This window comes from Sciurus carolinensis, chromosome 16, assembly GCF_902686445.1.
Source record: "Sciurus carolinensis chromosome 16, mSciCar1.2, whole genome shotgun sequence".
In the NCBI taxonomy this organism is placed as follows: domain Eukaryota; kingdom Metazoa; phylum Chordata; class Mammalia; order Rodentia; family Sciuridae; genus Sciurus; species Sciurus carolinensis.
Genome location: NC_062228.1, coordinates 63674507 through 63700735, shown reverse-complemented (window position 1 = coordinate 63700735; position 26229 = coordinate 63674507). Strand labels below are relative to the sequence as shown.

Sequence of the window (26229 nt, the reverse complement as noted above, 5' to 3'; positions counted from 1 at the left end):
GGTTTTACGCCCCCGTTAGGGGTTGCTGCTGGGGCCTGAAGCCAGAAGGCTCGTACCCCTGAGCCACAGCCCAGTCCTGAGCTTTTGCTGAGACAGGGTTTGGGTAGGTAGTTGAGGCTGGCCTCCAATGGGGCTCCCCATCCGTGCCCCACGTCCCTGTGTAAGGACGTGAACGTTCCATCACAGGCCGCTCACAGGCTCCAAACCTGACAGGGCTTCTGGTCTGCAGTCCTTGAGGGACAGTGGTCCTGGGGGTGGCGAGTGGACATGGCTGCGTCTTCCTGAGCACAGGCAGCGCCCTCAGCAGCCCAGGTCCAAGGAGGGCTTTGACCTGCGCAGGGCTGCTAACCGCCTGTGGGTGGTCTCGCTCAGGTCCACCCCGAACAACCTGAGGAAGACAGTGGGCACGCTCCTGCCATCCCTGCTGTGACAGGGACACACTGGCAGGTCTCAGCTGGTGTGCTGGGGGGATCCAGGCCTCCAGCTCTGCAGCCAGCCCCCTCCACCTGCTGCTCGCCCAGCCCACGGAGTGCATCCTCTGTGGTGAGGAATTCCAGCACCTTCCACTGACCCTCACTGCTAGAGAACAGGCTTATTCTGTGCTCTCTGCTAGTCCTGGTGGGGGGTCGGGTGGGGCATTGAACCCACTCAGCTACGTGGCCAACCCTTTGTATTGAGATGTGCTCTCTGTGGCTGAGGCTGGCCTCCACCTTGCCATCCTCCCTCAGTCTCTAGGTACTGAGCCACACCCCAGGCCCTACTCCACTCTGATTTTTCTCCTTTTTTGCAGTTTTGGGGATTGACTGCAAAATCAAACCAGGAACCCTCCTTCTCCCGCCTTGGAGCCACATCACCTAGTCCTTTATGTTCTTATTGAGACAAGGTCTCAGTGCTGAGGCTGTGTTGAACTTTCTTTATTGCTAAGGGATTGAACCCAGGGCTGCTTAACACTGAGGCGCATGCCCACATGTATCACTCTCCATCTTGAGACAGGTCCCCCAAAGTTGCTTAGGGCCTCATGAAGTTGCTGAGGCTGGCTTTGGACTGGGATCCCCTGCCTCACTCCCTCACTCCAGCAGGCCTGCTCTGGCCTGGGCCTTCAACCCTGCCCGGTCCTCCTGAGACCTGGATCACAGGAGGGCACCACAACTGGCACGGCTCCCCATCCTACCTGCCCACATGGTCTCCTTCAGAACCGTCCGAGTAGGAAGCAACTCCTTCCCTCGGATTACACAGGCACGGCATTGAAGGTGCCGACTGTTCGAATAACTTACAAATAGTCACCTAGTTGAAGTGAAGGCCCCTGAACCCAGGCAGAGCAGGGAGTCCCCCTGAGCCTCGGTGGCCCCGGTTACTCGGGAAGTGGAGCGAGGCTCAGCCAGCAGGTGGCGCAGGTGCCCCGTCGCTGGGATTGCAAGCTCTCAAGTACTTCCAGGTTTCTAGATTGATTTTGCAAGTGTGAGTCCTAACCCGGGCTCCCAGCTGCAAACCCCGTGTCCTGCCCTCCAGAGAGCCCGGAGACACCCCTCACCAGAGCACTCGGAGTCTGCAGCGCGGGCGTCTGAGGCCCTGGCAGAGCAGCCGCACGCCCGCGTCCCCCAGCGCGTTGTTGGTCAGGTAGAGCTCCGTCAAGGTCTGGTTGCGCCCCAGCGTGGAGGAGAGGTCCTCACAGGCTTGGGCAGTGAGGCCGCAGCTGTCCAGCCTGGGGAAGAAGCAGCGGTTAAGGCCGCCCCAGGCACTTGTTTGGGGACGTCCTCAATTTTTGGCAGTGCTGGGCACGGAGGGCAGGTCCTGCATGCCAGGAAGGTATTGTGTCCATCTGCAACAACAAGGAGAAAGGCACTGTAGCCAGGCGCACCCGTGCATGCCTGTGTCCCCAGAAATCTGGAAGGTTGAGGCAGGAGGAATGCAAGTTCAAGAGGAGCCTCAGCAACTTAGGGAGGCCCTAAGCCCAGGTCTCTAAATAAACAATAAAAACAGCTGGGGAGGGGGTAGTTCACTGTTTAAGACCCCCTAGGTTCAATCCTTGGGGACTTGGTCTTCGACTCCTTGGGGACACAGTACCCGGCAGGCTCAGTCACTTAGATAAAATGACTTGGTGTTCGTGTAATCTGTGTATATCCTGTTGTGTATTTTATCCTTAAATTTTTATTTATTTTTATTTTGTGGTGCTGGGGGTCTCATGCAAGCCAGGTAAATGCTCTAATAGCCACATCCTCAGCCCCCTCTTGTGCACCACCGCAGGGCCCTCACCCTCCTGCAGAGGGGATCCTAGCCCAGCCCTGCCTGTGCATGCAGCTGGCCACCCTCCTGCCCTGGACCTGCAGTTGTGCGTTTCCTGTGCTGCGTGAGCTCTGCATGGTCGCAGGCCTGCCTCTGTAGGCTGCAAGGGTCAGATGAGCCCAGCGTGGAAGAAGCAGAACTCGGCCTGGGCCTGACCGTGACAGCGAGCTCTGTTAAAGCAACCCGGTCGCAGGGTCCCAGCCTCACTTGGCATGTAGGGCGTTGAAGCCAGAATTAAGGACAGGCAGTTAGTGTAGAAATACGGGATCCGGTCAAATCGAGGAAGTACAGGCCATGAAAGTCATCTGCCTCTGGAAGTTGGAGACTGCCCATGGAACAATGGAATGTCAAGGATCTCCGGAGCTCATTGATTACCAAATTTACCTGCCTTTATCAAGGACTGCAAGCATGGAGCTGCTAATTAATGCCCCCTGGGCCCTTACCTTCCGGAATCACCTTGGCCCTCCCCCTGACCATCTCTTCTCACTTTATGCAAAACTGGGCCTAGTCACATAGGCAGGAAGGAGAGATAAGGGGAGAGAGAACTGGAAAACAAGAGACCTTAACCTATAAAAGAATAGGGTGCACTCGCTTCTGGGCATTTTAGAACATCAGTCATGGCCCCCTTCTGCCTCCCGGGAGATGTCTGTATTATTACTTTTAAATTATTACTTTTAAATAAAACTTGCTTAATATGCTTGCCTTGGCGTGCTCCTCTCGTGTTCAAACTTCAACATTAGAGGGGGCAGAACTCCTCACTGGTATTCGGCGGTATCAGTGTGCTGCCCAGGAGGAGCCCCAGAGGGTCAGGCTGGTTCTCAAGGGACAAGCGGCATTCTCGGAAGCAGTGGGGTGCGGGTGGCATTGAGGGAAATAGGGACCCCACAACCAAGGCTCTTCGATCAGGCATTCTGGGGTTTCCATGCTCAGGACAGTAGGAGGATGTGGGTTCTGTGTGGGCAGGTCGCCCAGGGACTCCTTGCAGGCAGAAGGGGGTGGGGACAGGACAGAGCGTGGCCCTCAGGAGTGCCTAGCTTCAGGGCAGTGGTGTGAGGCCTGGGGATGAGGAACAGACCTGGGGTCTCCAGCATTGGGTGTTGTTCCAGCCAAGGAGGTGGAGAGCTTGCCTGGAGGACTCATGGTTTGAGAGCTTAATCCCAGGGCAGGGTGGAGAACCAGGCTACTTTGATCAGTGACCCCACAAGTACGTATATAATATCACACTGGACCCCAGTATATGTACACTGTCAGTGCAGATGAGTATGTTCATTTTAAAAGATGAACCAAACACGTATTGCCAGGGAGGAGGACTCACCGAATCATCTGCAGCCTGCACTGGGGGTGCTGCAGCCCCTCGCAGAGCAAGGTCATGCCGGGGAGCCCCAGGCTATTGCTGCTCAGATCCATCCTGATTAAATTCTTGTTGGCAGTGAGGGCTGTGGCCAGGTGCTGGCAGGCAGAGCTGGAGAAGCAGCACCTCTTCAGCCTGGGGCGGAAGGAAGGAGAAGAGCCAGGTCAGCTCCTGGGCAGCAGTTCTGGGGATTCTCTGCAGGTAGAGTGTCGGGGTTGCGTACGGACCCCTGGCCCTAGGTGGAGCCTGGCCAAGATGGCGCCTGGCAAGCTGCCAGTGCAGTTGAAAAACTGCTATTCTGCACGTATACAACTAACTTCACCTTGAGGAAGTCTCAGTAATTGGTCAAGGCCTCTGCATGATTCTTGCGTGATTCTTAGGTGCTTCAAGTTATACCCATATACGTCTATCTTTTCCCCACATATCGTGAATATTCTAATTAGTTGATATAACCTATATAAGTGACAAGAACTTCCCAGAAAAAGAAGAAATAAAAAGAAGAATCAGCTGTTAATAGGGAAGTTTGCCACCCATCACGTCTCCGGGTCGTTCTTGCTGGCGAGAGCGACAAGTGGTGCTGAACCCCGGGAATCTTACGTGCCGCGGAGAGGTGAGTGAGGTGAGCAACGGATCGGTGAAAGTGTGCACCCAGATCTGTCAGTGGACAGGGAGGTTTCCTAGAGACGATAATATTGTGATTGTGATAAAGTTCCTAGGAACGAGAGGTGAAAGTTTCCTCAAAAAATGGGGAACGAGGTTGCTAGATATAGAATGGAAGGTCCCTTGAAAGAAATTCTTAAAGCTAACGGCACTTCCTTAAAGACAAACTGCTTGGGCATTTTTAAATCAGGTAGAGGAGATTTCACCTTGGTTTCTGGAAGAAGGATTGTTAACTATCCCACAGTGGGAACACCCGGGGGAAGATTTAAAGCGCTGTCCGGTAACGCTCCCAGGGACGTTAGCAGTTTGGTCATTAGTCAGAACTTGTTTGCGTTCCCCTTGGGAGGCTTTACAAAAGGCAGTTGCGCAGGGAGAGGAAGTGTTAGAAAAGGTAAAAGAAGAGTCACAAAAGGGCTCTGTTAGCGCTCAGTCAGATTCTGATGAGAGCGAAGAGGGACTCTCAGAGATGGAGTTAAATAAAATTAGTAAAGAAACAAAGTGTTCTCAAGCTGGTTCAATTAGTCAACAGGCATTAAGGGAATTGGAGGGCATAGGGCAGCAGCTAGAAGACAAAAAAAAGGCGTTACAAAAAAAAAAAAAAAAAAAAAAAAAAAAAAAAAAAAAAAAAAAAAAGGGAGAAAGTACAAATAAAACCACAAACAGAGCACAAAGAGAAAAATCAGTTTAGGGGAGGGTCCCCCTAGGCAGAGAGCTCAGCAGCTCCATTCCTTAAAAGTAGTAAAAAATAATGTTTTCTGATTTTCTGCATTCAAACCTAACCTGATTTCTCAACCAGGCAAAAAAGGGGTTAAAAAGTCCTGGGTGATCCTCCCTCCCCCTGCCACATTGGAATGTAACTACAGCGTCTCAAGGAGAAAAGGGGGGTAACCTAAAGATAAGAAGAAAAGAAGAAAAAAAAAAAAAAAAAAAAAGTGTCCGTTTTAACTCCTGGGCCGCTACAAAAAACTAACTTATTCTTCAGGATTCTTGTTTTGTTTTTTCTTTAATGCTGTATTTTTGAGCTCATAATTTTGATCCTACATACCTAGGTTAATGATTTTATTTTTGATCAGTTCTATTTTTTATTCAACTGAAGTTTTTAAACAGCTGTTTCATTGCAATGAACATTTACCTATAAATTACAAGGCCTTTGATTTTGTGTTATTTGTATGTCGTACTGTCTGGTGTTATGTCTTATCTGCATCAAAACTGAGAGCTCTTAAAATTAAAATTTAAAAATGGATCCAAATACTTTTATTCACGTGATTTAAAAAGGTTCAATTTAAATTGGGTAAACTAATAAAAGTAAAATATTTTTAAAAATAACTTGCAAGTTTCCAGGTGGTCAAACTAATGAAATGTTAATGTTAAACAATGTCTAATATCAATTGCTTCTAGGACTTTTCTTCAACAGGAAAGAGGCAGCAGATCCTGTTCAGGACACTTGTCTGATATCTTGGTTTTTATAAAATAAATAAATTGGAGTTAACATGTATGGGATTACTCAAATGTGTTTGTAGAGACGTCTGGTTAATTTACAAAGTTAAAATGCTAATTGTTAAATAACATCAAGTACTTTTAACTCCTCAAATTCCATGGGGTATCATACTTAAACATTATTGGTGTTTTCATAGGTTGGTAAATAAAAAGGGGTTAAACTTGCTTTGTGCCATCACTAAACTAAAAACAAGGTTACTAAAAGTTATGTCCTAACAAGTGGAATTCTATATATAAAGGGTCCCAAAAGTTTCAACTGTGTTTCAATTAGGGTACTATAAACAACAAAATATTTAATCTTATTAAAATAGGGTGATTTATCTAAATTCAGAAATTTCATAAGAGTTGTTTCAAAATGTGAACTAAAAGGTGTCAACAGATAAAAATAAATAAATAAATAAATAAATAAAAGGTTCTGGGTATAGAAATATATTTAGTAAAAGGTAAAAGGAAATGTTTCTGGATAAGAAAGTCTGTGTGTAACAAAGGACAAGCTTCAACAAATCTGTGTGTAACTAAGTTGGTTGTATGTATGTAAAACAGCTAAAGCTATTTAAGGTTTTTCCTAAGGTGAAATACTAATGTTCTGATATAAGCCAAAGTTTAATCTATATGGTAAAATGACATGGTAAAATAACAAAGTTTTCTTAAAAACACCAATTCATTCTTAACTTTGTGTCTCTTAAGTTTTATTCTTTAGAACAATTGTCTTAAAAATAGGGGTTTATACAATTATGATTAAACAACTGTTAAAGATTGTACTACGTTATAAAGTCTAAATTTTTCTTTAAAAACTAAAATTGGTAAGAACCAATTCCTCACTAAAATTAAAATAACTCTAACCACAGATGTACCTTATAACCCACAAAAACAAGGTATTGTTGAACATACACATCTCACCCTCAAAAATGTTCTTTATAAACAAAAAGGGGGAATAGAGGAGACCTTCAGGTCCCCTAAAGATAAACTTTCTCTTTGTCTCTTTGTTTGGGGTTTTTTAACTCTGAGTAATAAGGGTAACTCGGTGCTTTACTGGAGCTGTGGCTCAGTTTGTGTGTTTCCACGGAATAAACTAACTTACTACCTCTTTTTAGTCTCTTAGGAGGAACAGTTCAACTATGTAACAAAACAACTGCTTCTTTCAATTGTACTTTAGATTTGTGCTAAAATGCTTCTAGGTTCCTGCTGGCAGACTTAATGTGTGTTCCTACCTTCCTACCAGTCCCAGTCTCTGTTACAGATGCAAAATTGCCAGTGTTACTATCAAGAAACAGGAGAGAATTTGACATCACAGCGGCTATGGTCACTGCAATAGTGGTTTCTGCAACAGCAGCACTAGCAACTGCCATACCTACAGCAACAGCAGTCAATCACTTGGCCGAAAATATAGCTGCAGCCTTACAGACTAAAGAGACCCTAAACCAACATCTAACAGCAGGCATACTCCTTATGAACCAGCGAGTGGACTTACTTCAAGAACAAATGGACATTTTACAGGAACTGTTAAACGTGGGATGTATTTATCATCTGGCGGGACTGTGCGTTACACCTGTAGCTTACCATAACTTCAGCTATGCAGCAAACTTGTCTAGAATCTTGTCTGCTCAGCTACGTACCAACTGGTCTTATGAATTTGATAATCTTACTGCTATTCTTAGATCTCAAATTGTTAGCCTTAATGCTACTAGAGTTGATGTAGCTCCAATGTCTGAAGTGTTAAATTGGTTATCCTCCTCTTTCAGTTTTATTAAGCAGTGGGCTGGTATGGGAGCATTATGCATGCTTATGATCATTGCTGTTATCTTCCTCTCACGCACTATCATGCGTGTGCGTCAGAGTCAAGCGAGAGATCGTATCATCTTCCATCAGGCCATGGCTGCCCTAGAGGCCGGCAGCTCCCCACAAGTGTGGCTCGCGAGGCTGGACCATTGACCAGATGGGTAAGGTAGTAGGTAACTCCGTACCGACCTAAGACAGGAGCTGTAGCATGCTCTGCAGTTATCCGATGACGGGTAAGGACGGTAGTTGACCACTCCGCCTAAGACAGGCTTGGTCCCGAGCTTTTCTTTTAAAAGAAAAAAGGGGGAACTGTCGGGGTTGCGTACGGACCCCTGGCCCTAGGTGGAGCCTGGCCAAGATGGCGCCTGGCAAGCTGCCAGTGCAGTTGAAAAACTGCTATTCTGCACGTATACAACTAACTTCACCTTGAGGAAGTCTCAGTAATTGGTCAAGGCCTCTGCATGATTCTTGCGTGATTCTTAGGTGCTTCAAGTTATACCCATATACGTCTATCTTTTCCCCACATATCGTGAATATTCTAATTAGTTGATATAACCTATATAAGTGACAAGAACTTCCCAGAAAAAGAAGAAATAAAAAGAAGAATCAGCTGTTAATAGGGAAGTTTGCCACCCATCACGTCTCCGGGTCGTTCTTGCTGGCGAGAGCGACAGTAGAGCACCTGCCAGCATGCATGAAACCCTGGGCCCAGCAATGCACAAGTAAAACAGGTGGGGTGTGGTGGTGCACACCGTACTCCAGTGAGGCCAGAGGCTGAGGCAGGCGGATTGCAAGTTCCAGGACAGTCTCAGCGATTTAGTGAGACCCTGTCTCCAAAAAGTAAAAGGGTTGGGGATGTGGTTCAGTCCTTAAGCACCCCAGGGTTCAATCCCCAGGGCCAATAAATAAAAGGACATTCTGGTGTTAGGGACTGGTGGGTTGTGGTGGTGGAGAGCTCCTTATGGGTATGGGGTTTCATTCTGGAGTTAGGAAAATGTTATGAACATGGTAATGAAGTTTGCATAACTGTGAATATGCTAAAATGCTTCAACATTGACACACGGACTGAATTTTCTGGTATGTGAATTTGATTTTTAATAATGTTACAAATGATATTCCTGAAAAATGCTAAGAGTAGATTTTAAATGATCTCACCATAAAGATGATAGCTTTCTAAGGTAATATATTGAGTAGCTGGATTTTGTCATTCTACAATTACATAGATTTTCGTTTAGTGTTTATTTTTTGTGCAGCCCTGGGGATCAAACCAGGGCCTCCTCTTGCTAGTCCAGTGCTCTGTCTTGGGGATGCATTCGCTGCCTGGCATGTCTATTTTAAAGCAGCATTTTGTTATATACAAGAATGCATGGTTTAATCTTTCTTTTTTTGTTTTTCATTTTCTTTCTTTCTTTCTTTCTTTCTTTCTTTCTTTCTTTCCTTTCTTTCTTTCTTTCTTTCTTTTTTTTTCACCAGGTATTGAACCCAGGGTCCTCATCCAGTGAGCCACCTCCCCAGCCCTTTTTATTTTTTATTTTGAGACAGGGACTCACTAAGTTTTTCAGGGCCTTGCTAAGTTGTTGAGGCTGTTTTGAACTTGCAATCCTACTTTCTCTGCCTACCAAGCTGCTGGGATTATAAGAGTGTGTCAACTCCCTGCACCTGGCCATTTCTATTTCAACTGAGCTTCTGAATTAACTGAGTTACCTGCAGCTAGTGAACAGCAAGCAAGTCAGACTCGAATCCTTGGATCAGGGATGGAGAAGATTTCATCTACAGATTCCCTCTGATTGATTTCATTGCAAAAGCAAAAAATGAGTAACACATGGGGCTGGGGATGAAGCTCAGTGGGTAGAGTACTTGCCTTGCAAGCACAAGACCCTGGGTTTCAATCCCCAGCACCATAAAAAAAAAAAAAAAAAAAAAGAATAACAACAATCACCCTATCTAATGGATAGACGTTAAAATTCTCATTTTCCAAGCAGAAAAAGTGATTCTACAGGGAGACACGTCTTGCCCAAGGTCACACAGCTAGTGAGCAGCAGAGCTGGAATTCCACCCAATGGGAGTCTGGATTCCACAGCGCAGGCTATTGGGAGGAGTGGGTGGGCAGAGACACTGCAGGTGGAACCCAGGAGCGTTCCATCACGGAGCTGCAGCCCAGCCCTTTGTATTTTTTCATTTTGAGACAGGATAGTGCTAAGTTGTGGAGGCTGGTCTTGAACTTGCGATTCTCCTGTTCAGCCTCCTGAGTCACTGGAATTGATTATAGGAGTGCTCCACTGCTCCCGGCAGAGACCAGGCTACTAGTCACCACTCCTACTGTCCCCCACACACGCGCTCGGCATCCCCAATGGGAAAATCCAAAAGACTCCAGAATACAAAACTTCTGCAGGGCCAGGATGAAGCCACAACTGGAAACTTCCACGGCTGACGTCCAGCGACCAGCCTCAGGCAGGTGCGCTATGAAGAGTGTGGGCACCAGGCAGAGTGGCAGCCATCAAGATACAGACAGTAGGAAAGCTGGGGAGGGTGTGAGGAAGGGGACCACTCTCACACGGTGGGGGGGCTGTGATCAGTACAAGCACTAAGGAAATCAGCTTGAGGTTCCTCAGAGGACCAGGCAGGGAACCGCCATGTGACCCAGCTGCACCGCTCCTCAGTTTGGACCCTGAAGATCAGCCATCATGCTACAGTGAGGCAGGCCCACCCGTGTTAGAGCAGCACAGTCCACAACAGCGGCCTACGGAACCAGCCCAGGCGTCCTTCAAAGGGAGAATGGATAAGAACTGGCACGTGCGTGCACAAAAATGGAGTTTTATCCAAACATCAAGAAGAAAGGAACTATGGCATTTTCAGGAAAATGAATGGAACTGGGGAACATTATGTTAGCAAAATAAGTCAAACTCAGAACGTCAAGGGTCACATGTTTTCCCTCATGTGGAAGCTGGAGAGGGAAAAGGAAGAGAAAGGTGGGGTGGGGGATCTCAGGGAAATTGAAGGGAGATCAGGAGAGGAGAGGGGCCCAGGGGTGAGAGGGCCGGGAGGGGAAAGCACAGGGGAGTGATATTGGCCAGATTGTACTGTCGTGTGGTGCGACATGCGGACAGGTGGCAACAGAACCGGTTGCTATGTTCAACTGTGACGCTCCAGTAGCGATGTGGAAGACAAGACTGCAGGTTTACTAAGAGTAACACCGACTCACTGGGAGACTTCCTGGGGGAGAGAGCAGTGCAGGCTGGGCCTTGGTGAGTAGGAGGCCAGCCTGAGCCGCCTGAGGCCCTGGGCCGCCCTCAGCACTGCAGAGGGAGGAAAATGAGGCGCAGTGAAACCTACGGGTTCTGTGCTTAGACTGGGTTCCCGTCCTTGAGCTTCCTCCTTATGTACTTGCAAATATTCTAAAGTTAAAAAACCTGAAATCTGAGACATTTCTGGTCCCAAGCATTTGGGGGATGGACGTTCCACCTGCCCATTAATTTAAAGTCCTTGACACTCGGCCCTAAAAAAAAAGAGAGAGAGCGAGAGAGAGAAAGACGTGACACTTGTGTGCGGCCTTTCTCTCCAGTGAGGGATCTAGTTAGAATCATGATTCCAGGAGGGGCAGAGCCTCCAGCAGCCAGGCAGTCTGACTGCTGGAAATGAGCCCAAGTCAGAGAGGCTGGGCAGCCCAAGCCTCCCCTGCAGCCCGGGGTCGCCTTTCCCGCCTCCTGCAATCCCTCCTTCCTGAATTCTCCACAGCTGTCTCCCGCTCATCACCACTGATGTCCCTAGTAGACGTCTGCAGGGCTGCCTGGGAGGGCTGGAGCTCAGTGCCAGCCTGAAGTTCTCAGCACTGACATGGAGCTGGCTCCCTTGCTGAGTGGGGCAGAGGAGAGCTGGATCCTCCCAGATGCTGCTTTCCCCTCCTGTCTTCATTCCCTCTCTTTCTCTCTCTCTGATGGAGCCCAGGGACCCCCGTCCCCAACCCTGAACTGGGGATGGAACCCAGGGACACTTAATCACTGAGCTTTTATTTGTTTTACTTAGAGACAGGGTCTCACTAAGTTGCTGAGCCTCGCCTCCAACGTGTCATCCTCCTGTCCCAGGCCCTTGAGGAGCTGGGACTACACAGAACCAAGTCTCTCCTCCCTCACCACTTGCGCCTCCTCAGCACCTCCCACCTGGTGAGCAGCTGCAGGGTCCACCTCCCCACCCCCACCGCCTGCTCCATCATCCTGGCAGAGTTTCCTCAAGCACTTACCCCTCTCTGGAACTCTCACTCTTTGGATGGCTTGTTGCCCTGTTTGCTGCTTTGCTTTGCTTTTCCTTCCTTCCTTCCTTCCTTCCTTCCTTCCTTCCTTCCTTCCTTCCTTCCTTCCTTCCTATCTTCCTTCCTTTCTCTCTCTCTCTCTCTCTCTCTCTCTCTCTCTCTCTCTCTCTCTCTCTCTCTCTCTCTTCTCATTTTGCGACACTGGTCTTGAACCCAAGGCCTTACACCTGCTTGCCAAGTGCTCTGCCTCTGCTTCACTCCCAGCCCTTTCTATATTATTTTGAGACAGCCTCTCACTAAATTGTCCAGGCTGGTCTTGAACGTGTGACCTCCTTCCTCACTCTCATGAGTCCCTGGGATTACACGTGCGTGCCCCGTGCCTGGAGGCCTTTCTTGTGGAATATTCTCCTTGCCATCGACCCCAGTCTATCCCAGTGCCAGTTGTTCAGGAGCAGGTTCTCAGCTCTAGCATTACTATTCTGGGGCCACATCTTTCTGGGACTGGCCTGTGCTTTGTGGGATGCTCTGCAGCACCGCTGGCTTCTCACCACTAGATGTCAGTCAAGTCACTCTGCTGCCCAATTATCTCCCAATGTGTCCAGGTCATTGCCAAGTGTCTTGACAATAATGACATGAAGGCTGCAAATCCCCCTAGGAGAACCACTAGGTGAGGGTGTGAACTTGGAGGCCAGCCCGAGGGTACTTACGATCGCACTGAGGGTGCCTATGTCCTGGAAGTCCGCCTGGAGCTGCCCTCCTGGTCGGCACTGTGGGCAGCTCCATTCAAGTGCAGGACCAGGACCCTCTTGCAGCTCCTGGCACAGAAGGAGCAGACCATGTGCTCCATCCTGGTGGCAATGTCGCTGACCACCACCACCTGGACGTGGCTCAGGGCCTGTTGTATGAATTCCTCCTCCTGGATCTCATAGAGGCAGCTGAAGAGTTCCAGGGAGCCCTGCTGCAGGGTGGAGCCCTGGCTCCCAGCTTGGCTTTGGATCCACTCCAGCAGGTGCATCTTGACGTGCGGGGAGACCTTCCAGCAAAGATGCTTCTCCAGGTGGCTTCTCAGCTCCTCATTCAGTAGCCCAAACAGGAAGCGGACCGTGAGCGCAAGGAAACTCCTTTCTGAAAACCCATATTCAGTCAACAGCCCAGCCAGGGTCTGGCCTGGGCCTGGCCCACTCCCTGCACCCTCGAGGACGTAGTGCATGGCCGCAAAGAACTCCTGGAAGCTCAGGTGGATGAAGCTGTAGGACTTTTCACAGTCTATGTCCTTCTGGAAGAGGGTGGTATTGAGGAAGGCAGAGACATCCACCCCATCCAGGCCGTGTTTCTGGAGGTCCTGCTCCTCAAACAGGATTTTCTGATGCCACAGGCCCTCTGCTGCCAGAGAGCACAGCCCCCTGGGGTTAAGAGGGCGTTTGAGGGTCGGGGTCCCTGGTCTGGGTTGCATTAGACTCAGGAGGTAGAGCATGTACATGGCGGTGGTGATCCTGGAAGGCTGTCTCAAGAGGCCCCCGCCCTCCAGCTACTGCTTGACGCAGCACACCATGGGGACAAAGCACATGGTGAAGAGGGGCTCGTTGTCCCTCACGAAACTCGAGACTTGGCTGGCCTGCTCCGCACTGCGGAAATACTTGGAGAAGTACTCCTCCCTTTCCTCCTTGGAGAAGCCCAGGATCTCCACGTGCCTGGGGTGCTCCAGCAAGCGGTGCAGCTTCTCCAAGGCCGAGGGCCGCGTGGTGATGAGCAGGGACATCTCGGGCAGCAGCTTCTTCCGAATCAGGCTGCCAAGGAGCAGCGCGGTGGGACGTCTTTCCTCCCAGCGGACGCACCAGGGTCCCTGGGGATCGTGGAAAGCAGGCTTGAGCTCGTCGAAGTCGTCGAGGATGAGCAGCAGGCGCTCGGGGGCGCAGGCGAGCTCCCGCAGGGGCACCCTGGACTCCGGCCAGCAGCCGGAGAGGAGGTCTTGCGGGCTCTGCTCGTCCGCGCTCCGGTTCAGCTCCCGGCAGTTAATGTAGAAAAGATAATCAAACCTGTCTCGGAAGAGCCTCCCGTCCGCCCAGTCCAGCATGAGCTTGTGGGCCAGCATGGACTCCCCCATCCCCGCTGGCCCCTGCAAGACCACGGTGCGTGGTGGTTCTGGGCGCTCCTCGTCTGGCTCAAAGACGGTCTCTATCTGGATGGGGCTGGGCTGGTGTCCCATGGCTCTCGCGTGTCCCCGGCCTGTGTCCAAAAGCTTCTGCTGGGCCCGCATGGGATCGGCGTGCTCCTTCACCAGGAGCAGCCGGGTGTACCTGCGGCTGAGGTTGACGCATTCCCCGAGGCGCGCATTGCGGTCCTCCATCAGCCGGAATTTCCTGCGGATATAGTCCCTGTAGGTTTCCCGGGGATCTAGAGGGGAGCAAGGGGGGATCCGTGGGAGACTCATCAGCAAGGAATCAACTCTGGGTCTAGCTCCTGCCTGTCCTTCAGTGTCCTTGGAACCGTTTTCTAGACGGAGTCTGAGGACCTTGGTTCTTCTCTATGGACACCTTGCCTAGTCACGGGAAGCTGAGGCTTTAACGTGCCCTTGTAGGTAAGAACACACCCTGTGCCTCCTACTCAGTCAGCATCATCTCCAGGGAGCTGGCTGGATGCTGAACAGAGCCTGCATCCCAACAGAACCCCTGACTAGCTGGACAAGCAGAGCTCCCTTCTCTGCACCCCCTTTGGCAACCAGCAGGTGCATTCCTGCATGGAGGAGAGTGATCCCTTCCAGGAATCCTCTGCTGAGGGTCTCAGGGGGTCGAGGGTTAAGGAAAACATTAAAGATCTTCCCTCTACATGTGCCTGCTAAGACCTTCCCACACCCTTGATGGAGCATCTACAGATTGCTGCCTTCTTTGTGGGTGTGACTCTCCCAGGAGAACTGAGTCAATCAGGTATCTGGAGACCATCCCTTCCTCCCTTGCGGGAATCTGGCCAGTCTTTGGGGACATGAAGTGTCCTCGAGGGCATACCAGGTGATACAGGTTGCTGGAACACAAGTTTCTGTTCTGACTTGTATTTATGGAGCCCCCCTGGGAATAGGACTTTGGAGTCTCACCTGTGGAAAGACACTTTGCCTGGGGCTTCCCAGTTGGGACCTGAAAAGCTTCCCTGGGACTCCCCAGCTGCATGGCTTCAGGTTTTGGTGTTTCCTGGATCTGGTGCCATATATTCTTCTCTCACTCTTGCATTTGCATTTTTGGTTTTGCTGTTGCTTCTGTATTATTTTTTAAATAAGCACTATCTTATATAAAGTGAGTGTCTTTGTTGTTTATGGAATCCGACCTGGAAATTCAGCAGCTGCACACACACATCACCCTTGTACATCACTGGGGGAAAGCCTGCTTGCATGGACATCTATAAATAGTCTAGGACAGTGAATGGGGTGACCTCAGCTCTCTTCACAATGCCAAGATAAGCAATCAGCCTTGGGAATCACAGCTTTGGGACAAGAGTCCCCTGTGTTTCTCCTGTGTTAGCAAACCAATTAATCTTCTCTTTCCTTTTTCTCATAACCATTTCCTCCTTATTGGATTGGCATCAAGTACAAGGACTGAGTTTTCAGACAAATTTGGCACCCCAGATGGGACCTGAGAGCAGCCCCCATTCCAGCTTTCTTGGGCAGGTCTGGCACTCCACGTGACCCCATTTCCATGCTGAGGATACACAGTGGCTGGTGACTTTGTTGAGAGGCTACTGCTGGAGAAATTCTGAGTTTGTCTCAGACCAAACCAGAGGAGCCGTTGCTGTGAGTAAGGGAGGAACTGAGGGACCCTCCCAGCAGCTGCTGAAGCTCTTCTTGCTTCAGGGAACTTCTGCCTTGTCTCTCTGAACTGCAGAAGTTGTTCCATCATTTGCGCTACTTGGAAAAAAAGGAAACCAAACTCAGGGAAGCCACGACACCCTTGGCCATTTGGTAAGTCCCCGGATGTGCAGGCTGAGACACTTGACTCCACACACTTGTTCCTGTTTGTGGGAACATCTGGTCCCTCTTTTGGGGGATAGCTGTGGTGCCCGTGGTGTAGGAGTCAGAGTTCAGTGGGACTCTGAGAACCTATGGATAAGTACTCCCTTCTGATCTGTTCTAGGTGCTCACCTGTTTGTTGGCTCAGACTTGGGGATTCTGTCTGGTTGTGTGTTTTGTGTGTATCTGCTACTGCCCCTTTTAGGACACAGCCAGTACTGCAGTGAGTCTATAGGTCGTCTTTGGGAAGAACTTGGCTGGTCAATTTAAAGGTTCCCATCTGTTGGCCTCGGTTTGGGCCTCCTGTCTGGCTGCCTCTCTCTCTCTCTCTCTCTCTGTCTCTCTCTCTGTCTCTCTCTGTCTCTCTCTGTCTCTCTCTCTCTCTCTCTCTCTCTCTGTCTCTCTCTATCTGTACAATCTTGCAATTGGAGTTGGTCTGTCAGAGGTAAAGTCAGTTGAAGAGAGGGCCACCTATAAGTCTGTCTAAGATAATGTTCTTTACTGTAATGATCTGGATTTTAAATAGTTTCCTAGATTATTGTACAATCTTACAGTTGGAGTTGGTCCATCAAAGGTAAAGTAAGTGGAAGAAATTTGTACCTGCAGGTCTGTTTAAAAGTCCCATCTCTCAGCCCTGGTTTCGGTGATCCTCTCTCATCTGTTTTTTGTCTTTACTGGCCCTTTAAGACAGGGACCATGCTGCATTGATCTTACTGGTAGTCTCTTGAGCAGAGCGATCTTGGCTGCATGGGTCGCCTATAGGGATAAGCCTGTGTAAAAGACAGAGGGTTTACTGTAACACAATCTGGCCTCTGAAGGGTTTTTCTGGATTATTATATAATTTTTTTTAGTATATTTTTTATTCAAATTTTTTTATTTTTACAGACTGCATTTTGATTCATTGTACACAAATGAGGAAGGACTTTTCATTTCTATGGTTGTACACAATGTAGATTCACACCATTCATGTAATCATACATCTACATAGGGTAATACTGCCTGTTTCATTCTACTGTTTTTCCATCCCCCACCCCTTCCCACCCCATTTTCCTCTACACCATCCAAAGTTCCTTCATTCTTCTCTTCCCCCCACCACCCCCCTCATTATATATTGTCATGCACTTATCAGGAAAATATTCAGTCTTTGGTTTTTATTATGCAATCTTGACATTGAAGTTGTTGGTCTGTCATGGGAAAAACATATGAAAGAGACTGTCTGTACAGGCATTTATGCAGTTGCATGATAAGGGGTCTGAACCCTCAGGAACTAAGTTTAAGGTACCAAAATCACTGCCTCTGGTGTGCAAGGATAACAGGACAGAAGAAAGGGTAAAAAAGATCCCTGCCCTATGTAGGCCTTGTCCAGTCGCCCGCCATCTGCCCTGGGAACCTATGATGTTGAATGCCCTTAACTGTCCACGCCCCACCCAACAGAGGACAGGACTTTGGGTCACTTCCCCCAACTTCACCTCTTTCAGCAGGAAGTAGCTTGGCGATGTTGCTTCCTACTTTCCATAGAAATGGAATGTAGAGATCGGCAGTGGGAAATTGAAGCAGGGGTTCACTTGATCCTCCGACTATGTCCCTTGTCGCTTTGACACTTAAGTGTTTCTTTTCTCTAACTTAACACTTAAGTGTTTCCTTCCTGATCACTGCTCCATAATCTCAATTTCTCTGAACCACCTCCTTAAAATCCCCTGTTACCCATGAGGGGCAGAATCACAGCCTTTGGGACAGGAGTCCCCTGTGTTTCTCTTTTGCTAGCAAATTAACACACCATCCTTTTCCTTTTTCTCAAAAAAAAAAAAAAAAAAAGGAGCCAGCTTCAGTGCCCAGCCTCAGATGAGCACATAATGAAATATGGTAGGATTCCATGGAACGCCACTGACAGCCCTGATTGGCAGGGACTGTTTCCGCCATGCTGCTTGACAAGGTCCGAGCATGGGGAAGGACTCAGCAAGGCCACCATTCCAGGAAACTGCTGCTGTCATCTCTCCTAGGAATTGGACGTTTTCTTGTAATTATCATACTTCTAACTATGCAACTGCAAATCATATGCCCTGATTGTTGTGATAAGAATTTTACCTCAATGAGTCTGCGGAGCTTGGGGGAGGATGAGGAATGCTTTAAAAAATGCACCAGAGCACAAGGCCCTGGGTTCGATCCCCAGCACCCAAAAAAAAAAAAAAAAAAAAAAAAAAAAAAAAAAGCACCAGAATCACACATAATAAGTCTGAGGTACAGAGTTTGAGGAGTTCTTCATAAACTACGGTTACAGGAACTGCTTGCTCCTATGCTGACCACACCTGCCCCAGGTAATGCTTTACCAGTAAACAGCCTAACAAACAGAATAGGAGACTTATTGTCCCCACAGTGCCAGGACAGCCCTACTTAGCTTACAAGATTGGGGGACATTTATGGAACCCACCTAGAGGGAAACAAGCAGATAAGTATAAGGACCCACCTCCAACAGAGCCACCTCCTCCCTATACAGGACTGTACAATGAAAATGGTGAATGAATAGTTAATATTAATGGTAAATGGACAAATGTCCAATATTTGTCCTTCCTTCAAAGGTTTGGACGTCAAGGGCCACCCTGGAAATGTAGGACTAAAGAACAAATAAACAGCATATGCAAACAACTAGAAAAACATTATCTTAAGATCAAATGCCCTCATTGCATGTTAACTGGTTATGAGTGGTTTACGCTGGCTTAGGTCTCACATATGTATTACAGTAGGTGGAGGATGAATCAATAACGTAAAGAATATTAGGATAAAAATGAAGCACTCACACTGCTTGTTTGGCAGTAAATAACTTAACTTAGTCTAACTGAGCTTGTTTAGGTAATAGAGTAGACCTTTAAGGTTAAATCAAAAACATAATAATATGAGCTAAAGATTAGTGCATGTTTTGCTTAGCAGTTTGGTAAATTTAGCTTAAAACAAAATAGAGTCACTATGCTGACAATAGGTCTGACACCAGAGGGTGAACAAAGGCCAGTGGGGTGAAAAGAGGAAAGTACCTTTCACTGTAATTTGCTTATGGGAGTAACTTTCAGTAAATATAGAAAGTTGGCCTTAATGTACCCACTCTGTTAGACACCTGCTGGAGAGTGCGGTTAATGACAAATCTTGTGGTAATTTCTCTATAACTTGGATCTTGTTTAATCCTGCTTTACTTAATACTATCAAAGAAGAGCTAAATAAATCTGAGCAGCTTCAAGTTGCTCCAGGGGTTCGTGTTATTCTTCTGCCAACTCCACCCATCCTTCGGGGACACTTTGAGTTGTTGGAGCTGGCTCCTGGCACCCGTTCCTGACATTTGTGACAACAGGGACCACCTGGAGGACATGCTAAGTGAAGAATGTGGGCACAGAGAGGCCCTGCAGATCTCCCTTGTGTGTGGAGTCTGCCTGGCAGGAGCGAGGGCAGCCGACCAGAGCCTGGTGGGTGTGGAGGGGGATGTGGCCAAGTGCATCAAGTGTCAGGCAGCCCGAGGAACAGTCTTGAGACCTATGGTGCAGCAGAGTGACTCTAGTTGGCAATGATGCAAACTTCACAGGGAATTTCCTATGTCTCACCACAAAACTGCTGCGTGAACACTGTGTGCCCATGCTAATTAGTCTGCCTCAGTCGTCCCACTATGTGTACCTGTATCCAAATCGCACATGGAATCCCTTGAATGTACACGATGGTGACGAGTCAGTTAAACATGATATTAATGGGGCTGGGGTGGCTCAGTGGCGGAGCCCTGGCCTCGTGTGTGCAGGCCCCTGGGTTCCATCCCCAGCCACCAACACCACTGAACACAAGCCAGCACAGCGGAACCCCTCATGCTCTGCACTGCCTGGAGGACACAGGTCTCTGGGCCAGACACTGTGGGCCGCTGTCCCCCTCAGGGCTGTGACCTGCCAGCCCCTGCACCTCAGCCCACAGACTGGATCCTGCCCAGGCTCTTGCTCCAGGGCCCCGGCAGGGAGGGGCACACAGGCCCCAGTGGAAACCAGGGCCCGAGCGCACTGGAGGGGAAACAGACTCTGGCGACACACAGACGGGCACTGAGGCTCTCCAGCCAGAGGGAGGTTGTCCAGCACTGCCTGCCGCGGGGGCAGAGAGGGGAGCTCCAGCTGAGGGCTGGGCCACACAGCTCCTGGCCCAGTCTGTCCCTCCTCTGCCTGCTGGCACTTCAGCTGGGCTGTCAGCGTGGGGCTGCCAGGGGCCCCGGGACACTGAGCCCTGCCATGTGCCAAGTGCAAGAAGGACTGGACCCTAGCTCAGTGTTTACTCCTTAGCTGCGGGGCTGGAACGCAGGGCTGCTCCACCGACTTCATCCCAGCTCTCCCTGCTTCTTATTTTGAGACTGGCTCTTGCTAGGTGCCCAGGCTGGCCTGGACTTGGGATCCTCCTGCCTCAGCCTTCGGAGGAGCTGGGATCACAGGCCTGCACCACACCCTGCAATTTTAATGAGACTCTACTGAGATAAAACTTGAGAGTTGGTGCAAGCCACTGAACAACTTGTGTATGTGAGTCTCGTTTTTCAACTCGAATTCCTATGAAACCTAAATATGAACCAAGTATGATGAGTTAAAATTTAGAAATTGAAATGAGGTGTGCGTTCAGTGTAAGCTACACCAGATGTTGAAGAGAGTATGAAAAAATGTGAATTAGTGTCTGGCACAGTGGAGCCCTTCTGTGATCCCAGAGACTCAGGAGGCTGAGGCAGGAGGAGCACAAGTTCAAGTCCAACCTCAGCAGCTTGGTAAGGCCATAAGGAACTTAGTGAGACCCTGTTTCAAATAAAACATGCGGGGGATGTGTTTCAGGTGATGGAGGACTCCTGGGTTCAATCCCTAGTACAAAAAAAAAAAAAAACAACTAAAAATTACCTAATCAATAGTATTTCATATTGTTCACAAGTTGAAATAATACTTGAGGTGTATTGAATTTAATGAAATCGTCTCTTAAAATTAATTTAATTTGCTTTTGTTTTGTTTTCTGGGTGCTGGGATGGAACCCAGATCCTCTGCATTTGGCCAAGCACTTTCCCGGGAGCCACATCCCAGCACCCAGAGCCCCGTTTCCTCCCCACCTACAGGATTCTCTCAGCAGTGGATGCTGACCACGGTCCTCGTGAATGGTGAATGCTGGCCCTTCACAAGCCCCAGAGGGTGAACTACAGCTTGCCAAAGCCATCCTGAGCAGGCTTGCTCCCTACACCAGTGGCAGGTCTGGGATGTGTGTGGACCCCAGTCCTGGTCAGTAGCCCCACCAGCATGACGGCTAAGGGCCAGAGAGCTCATTGCAGGGAATTCATCTGGATAAAGTGACAGACTCTTTTATTCTCTTATTTTATTTTGAGACATGGTCTCAGAGTTGGCCAGGCTGGTCTTGGTCTTGGGATCCTCCTGCTTCAGCCTCCAGAGTGTCTGGATTTGCAGGCGTGCACCACCACCCCTGGCTAAGTGACAGACTCTTGAGCCCTTGAGGATGGAGGGCTTGGCCCTCCCCTTGGTCCCTGCTCAGGATTCACTGGGGGAGGTCCTCGTAGCCATCATCCAGCCCTGAGATGACCAGTGTGGGGACACGTGCCCACAGACAGAGCTTGCCTGACCTGAAGCACAGGAGGAAGTCCGTCTGCGGTGGCGTTAACCCTCAGCCAGGTGGGTGGTCCCACGTGACTGATGGGCACCTGGTGCCAGCCTCACCTTTCCTTGGAGTGTCGGGACAGACTTCCACAAGGCCTGCTGATGGACTTCCAAGTGAGCACCAACCACCCGCTGGAGTAACTGGAAGAGAAACTTTGGGGGATCAGCAAGCGCAGAGGCCACAGTAGCTACTCTTACATCTCCAGGCTGCTTCGCTCCCCTGAGCACCCCCTGCCCGGAGCGACCGGGACTCGCCTCACCTCCCAGCCTGTCCTCGCCCCTGAGCTTGTGTTCCAGTGCTGTGTGGAGCAGGTGCAAGGAAATCGACAGCCACTGTGACCTCAGATAATGAGTGGCAGAAGTTAAGTGTGAAACCTGGGCCCTGGGGCAGGGATGGCTCCCAGGGGCCAGTTCTCCTGTTGTGGGGACCAGCCGCACCCTGCCTGGTGGCCAGCCCAACAGCTTTCCCTCCTGCCAGCCCAGGAAATCATTCAAACAAGCCAATCCCATTCTCTCTTGAGAGCCAGGCAGCACCTGCCCTTGCTGGTCCACTCAGTCCCCAGGTAACCGTGTGACTCTTGTGTGACTCCTCCTGGTGGGCGGCGTCCCTATCCCCCAGGCCATGGGCCTAAGGGGTCGCCCTTCTCTGTGTCACTTTCTGTGGTTTCAGTGGCCCACAGTCAACCATGGTCTGAAAATATTAACTGGAATTTTCCAGAAATAAGTAATTGCTAAGTTTTCAGTTGCCCGCATCATAGCGGCATGGAGAAGTCTGAGGCCACGCTCCCGTTCCACCCAGGATGTGAACCGCCCTTGGTCCAGCGGTCCACCCTGTGTGTGCCACCTCCCCGTCAGGCCTCTCGAGCCCGCTCAGTCATCAGAGCCACCACTGCAGCCCTGCGGTACTGGTGTTCAGGTCGTCCTTACTTTACTGGGCAGTGGCCCCAAAGCACGAGAGTAGCAGTGCTGGCAGTTTGGATGTGCCTCGTGAATCTTATGACAGAATCTTGTTATAATCATTCTATTTTGCTGTTGGTTCTTGTTGATCTCTTACTGCATCTGATTTGTACATTAAGCTTTATTATGGGTATGTGTGTACAGGGGGAAAATCTGGAATATATAGGGTTTAGTCCTAACTGCAGTTTCAGGCTCCTTCTTGGGGTCTGGAGCGAGTCCCCTGTGGGTAAGCAGGACCACTGCATGTGGCCAATGAACTGTTGTCAGTGTCATCCACCCAGTGCTGGGTGTCCCCTGCCAGCCACCTCATACCAGGTGGGGTGACAGATCTCCCCTTCATGAATGGGGTGAGTAGCAGGTGCTCACAACCGGGGACGAGACAGTGGACATGAGACCTGAGTGGCGAGGGCCAGATGCATGACCAAGGGCATTCTGCATTCTTTCTTCCTTTTCCTTTCTTTCCTTTCTTTTTTTCCCTGTGTGTGTGCACGCGCGTGTGTGTGAGTGTGTGTGTGTGTGTGTGGTAGTGGGGTGGGGATTGAGCTCAGGGCACTGAGTACCACGGAGCTACATCCCCAGCCCTTTTTATTTTTATTTTTTATTTTGAGACAGGGATTCTTTAAATGGCCAGGGCTGGCCTCAAACTTTGATCCTCCTGCCTCAGACTCCTGAGTTATAGCCGTGTTCCACTGTGCCTGGCCCTCCCTGTTCCTGAGGAGGGGAGAGGAGGCAGCTCAGTGTCCTCTCTGTCCCATGCAGCCCTTGCTGCCTGTGTGCTGAGCCCTTTGCAGGTGCTGGGCGTCATGAGCTTGTCTGAGGCAGGTCATGCTCTCCTCTGGACCTCTGCCTGCTCACCTGTGTCACAGGGCCCAGCGTCCTCAGTACTGGGATGGAGCCGGTGTGCTCTTCCACTGAGCTCCATGTGCAGCCCTTTCTATTTTGTATTTGGTGATACAGTCTCTCTAAGTTGCTCAGGGTCTCTCTAAGCTGCCCGGGCTGTCCTTGACCCTGGGACTTTCTCTCTCACCCTCCCCAGTTACTGGGAGCAGGCTGCAGACCACCCCACCCAGCCTCACCCTGCATCTGCAGCGTGCCCTGTGACACAGTGCACAAGGCGCAGGGAGCCATGGACACACGTCGGCTCCCTCACGATTATTTCATAAGGTGGAAGACAGAACAAAAGACACACGAGACTTTTAAAGAGGAGATTCAAAGGCTCCCTTCCATGTGTTCTCTGTTGGAGTTGCAATTCACTTGTCTTTTTTGGGAGACAGTCATTTCCGAGATATTCTGGTCCATCTCCAAAGTCTGGATTACTTCCTTCCTATGGTGGGTGTGTGCTCAGGGACAGAACTCTGCCTAGGATGGGGAAGAAAGGAAACCCTGTTTCACTGATTTAGATAGGGGGAGAGGTTAGGGAGGCAAAGGAGAGAGAAAGAGAAAGAAACATGTCCATTTAAAAATAAGTTGCAGTGGCAGAAATGCAAGGGCTACATTCAAAGCCTAGGGGACACGGTTACATACATCCTTGTGTTTCTTGGGCTGTCCTGCCCTGTTGACCACTTCCTCCACCCTTGACATACCCTTTCCCTGGTTCTGTACATCCTTCTCCTATATCACTCCCCCTTTAACCTCCTGGCTCATTCGTGGCTGGCCACCTATGCTGTGCTAGAATTTCTAGATTCTGTCCCTGGCCTGCTTTGCTCTCCCTCATATGCATTCTTGAGTCTGTTACCCCTTTGCCTACCGACACCCAGCTTTATCTCCCTGGTCCTGACATTTACGGTGCTGTAGACCTGCATGCCAATGCCTACTGTCAGCCAGTGGAACGTTTCAAAGCCTCTGTCTCCACGTGACTTAAATAAGGTCAGCAAATGGTTCCCAGCTGAGCTGTGCCCTGCACCTGAGGTCCCAGCTACTCAGGAGACTGAGGCAGGGGGATCTTTTGGACAATGCAGTGAGACCCCATCTCTAAATGAATAAGTGAGGACAGGGGTGTAGCTCAGTCACACAGCACCACTGGTGGCCCTGGGTTCCATCCTCGGCAACACACACACACACACACACACACACACACGCACACACACAACTTTGTGGTTTAGAATCCCTGCCACTGTGAATTCTTTCTCTGCCCCTATGGGATTGTGGGGCTGGGGGGCGGGGGAATGTATTTTTTTTCTTCCAGTACTGGGGATTGAACCCAGGGATGCTTTACCATTGAGTTACATACCCAGCCCTTTTACTGTTTTATTTGGAGACTGAGTCTCATAAAGTTGCTGAAGTTCTTAAATTGCTGGGCTCCAACTTGGAATCCTCCTCCCTCATCTTCCAGAGTAGCTGTGATATGTATGTGAATCTTGTTGGAAGCCTCTTACCAGTTTTGCAACCCAGAATTACTTTCATCTCTGTGACACATGGAGGGAGGCAGCACATTATCTCTCAGTATCTGTGTAAGGGAAGGAGCCTGGCTTCCCTGGGCACCATGATTCAAGTTGCAAACTATCAGCTATCGTAAAGAAAGAAGTTTCTTTTTCCCTCATGAGAAAACTGAGAGTCACCGTTAAGTTAGGATGAACTATATGACAACTCCCTCACTTGAAGACTGTTATTTGCGAACAGCAAACGATGGTCTGTGTCTGCTTGAGCATATGAAAGGGTGAGATTTTACTGTCTTTGCAGTGTCTTACTGTATAGCCTGGGATATGAATCACATTCTGATTTCAGTGTTTATTCAATAAGACAACTTTTCTTAAATTGGGTGTGGTGGTGCACACCTGTAATCCCAGCTAATTTGGAAGCCCAGGCAGAAGGATCACAAGATCAAGGCAGGTCTCAGCAATTCAGTAAGACCAAAACTCAGAAATAGAAAGGAGGAGACATGTAGTTGAGTGCTGAGATTGCTTAATGCCCTGAGTTCAACCTGCAACACCAAACACCCACATGCCGCCCACCCCCCCATCCCCGCCACCCAAACCAAACCAAAAGAACCTGCTTTCATTCTCTACTACATTTGTGGCAAGACTTTTTTTGGGGGGAGGGGGGGATAAGATAGCGTTTTTAATGATCTTTCCCCAACAGGAGCTCTCAGGCTCTATCATCTGTTGGTTAGGGAGACTCTTTTCTTTTTTCCAATTATACTTAAACGATATATTCCATTTCACGTCTAAAACTATTCGATTTCAAATGTTTCTGGAAGACTCCACACCTGCCAAACAAATAAATATGTGCCCTGATTTTACTACATGTGAAACCAACAATGCAAACTGATTACAGGGTTCGCAAAGACACCGGCAGCGGACAGCAGGACCTGGCGGGCTGGGACTTGCACTCCCAGGGTGACCCCAACAGGCCTGCCCCCGTGCTCACAGCCTGCCTCCGCTGCCTCGCCCCTGCCCAGGCCACCCATTCTGTCTCATTGGCACGTGCTCTGAGGGATGCGCCCGCCCCACCTCTTGTCTTCCATTGGGTACGCTGCCGATGGCGGCAGAGGCTTCGACCAATGGGAATGAGGAACCATCAGCCCCGCCCCAAGGCTGGGGCAGCGACTATAAAAGGCCTGATCCTGAGCCGCTCAGGGCTTCCTGGCAGGAGACCTCGGTCGGGGTTCGCATTGCCTCCTGGCAGGTTTTCACGACCACATGGACCCTGACGGCCAGCTTCAAAAGGCACAGAAGGGCACTGACTTACCCTCACCTTTCTCAGCTTCCAAACAGAGGCGGCGGTCCTCTCGCGTACAGCGCGGGTTCACAGGTGAGGAGAGAAACTGCAGGACCTGTGGGCAGGGGCGAAAGGGCCAGTCCGTGGAGGTCCGGGG

The 26229-nt window shown here is 49.6% G+C and overlaps 1 protein-coding gene across 1 annotated transcript; it reads right to left on the bottom strand.

Annotated features, from left to right (window-relative positions):
* Positions 1–257: 257 nt before the first annotated feature.
* Positions 258–26229, bottom strand: LOC124966218 (NACHT, LRR and PYD domains-containing protein 12-like; the record flags this gene model as incomplete). Its single annotated transcript, XM_047527260.1, is given in 6 exon segments — positions 258–389; positions 1530–1702; positions 3599–3769; positions 12560–14210; positions 21519–21599; positions 26109–26229. Coding segments are annotated over 6 exon segments (2286 nt in total), but the record flags the coding sequence as incomplete, so codon positions are not given.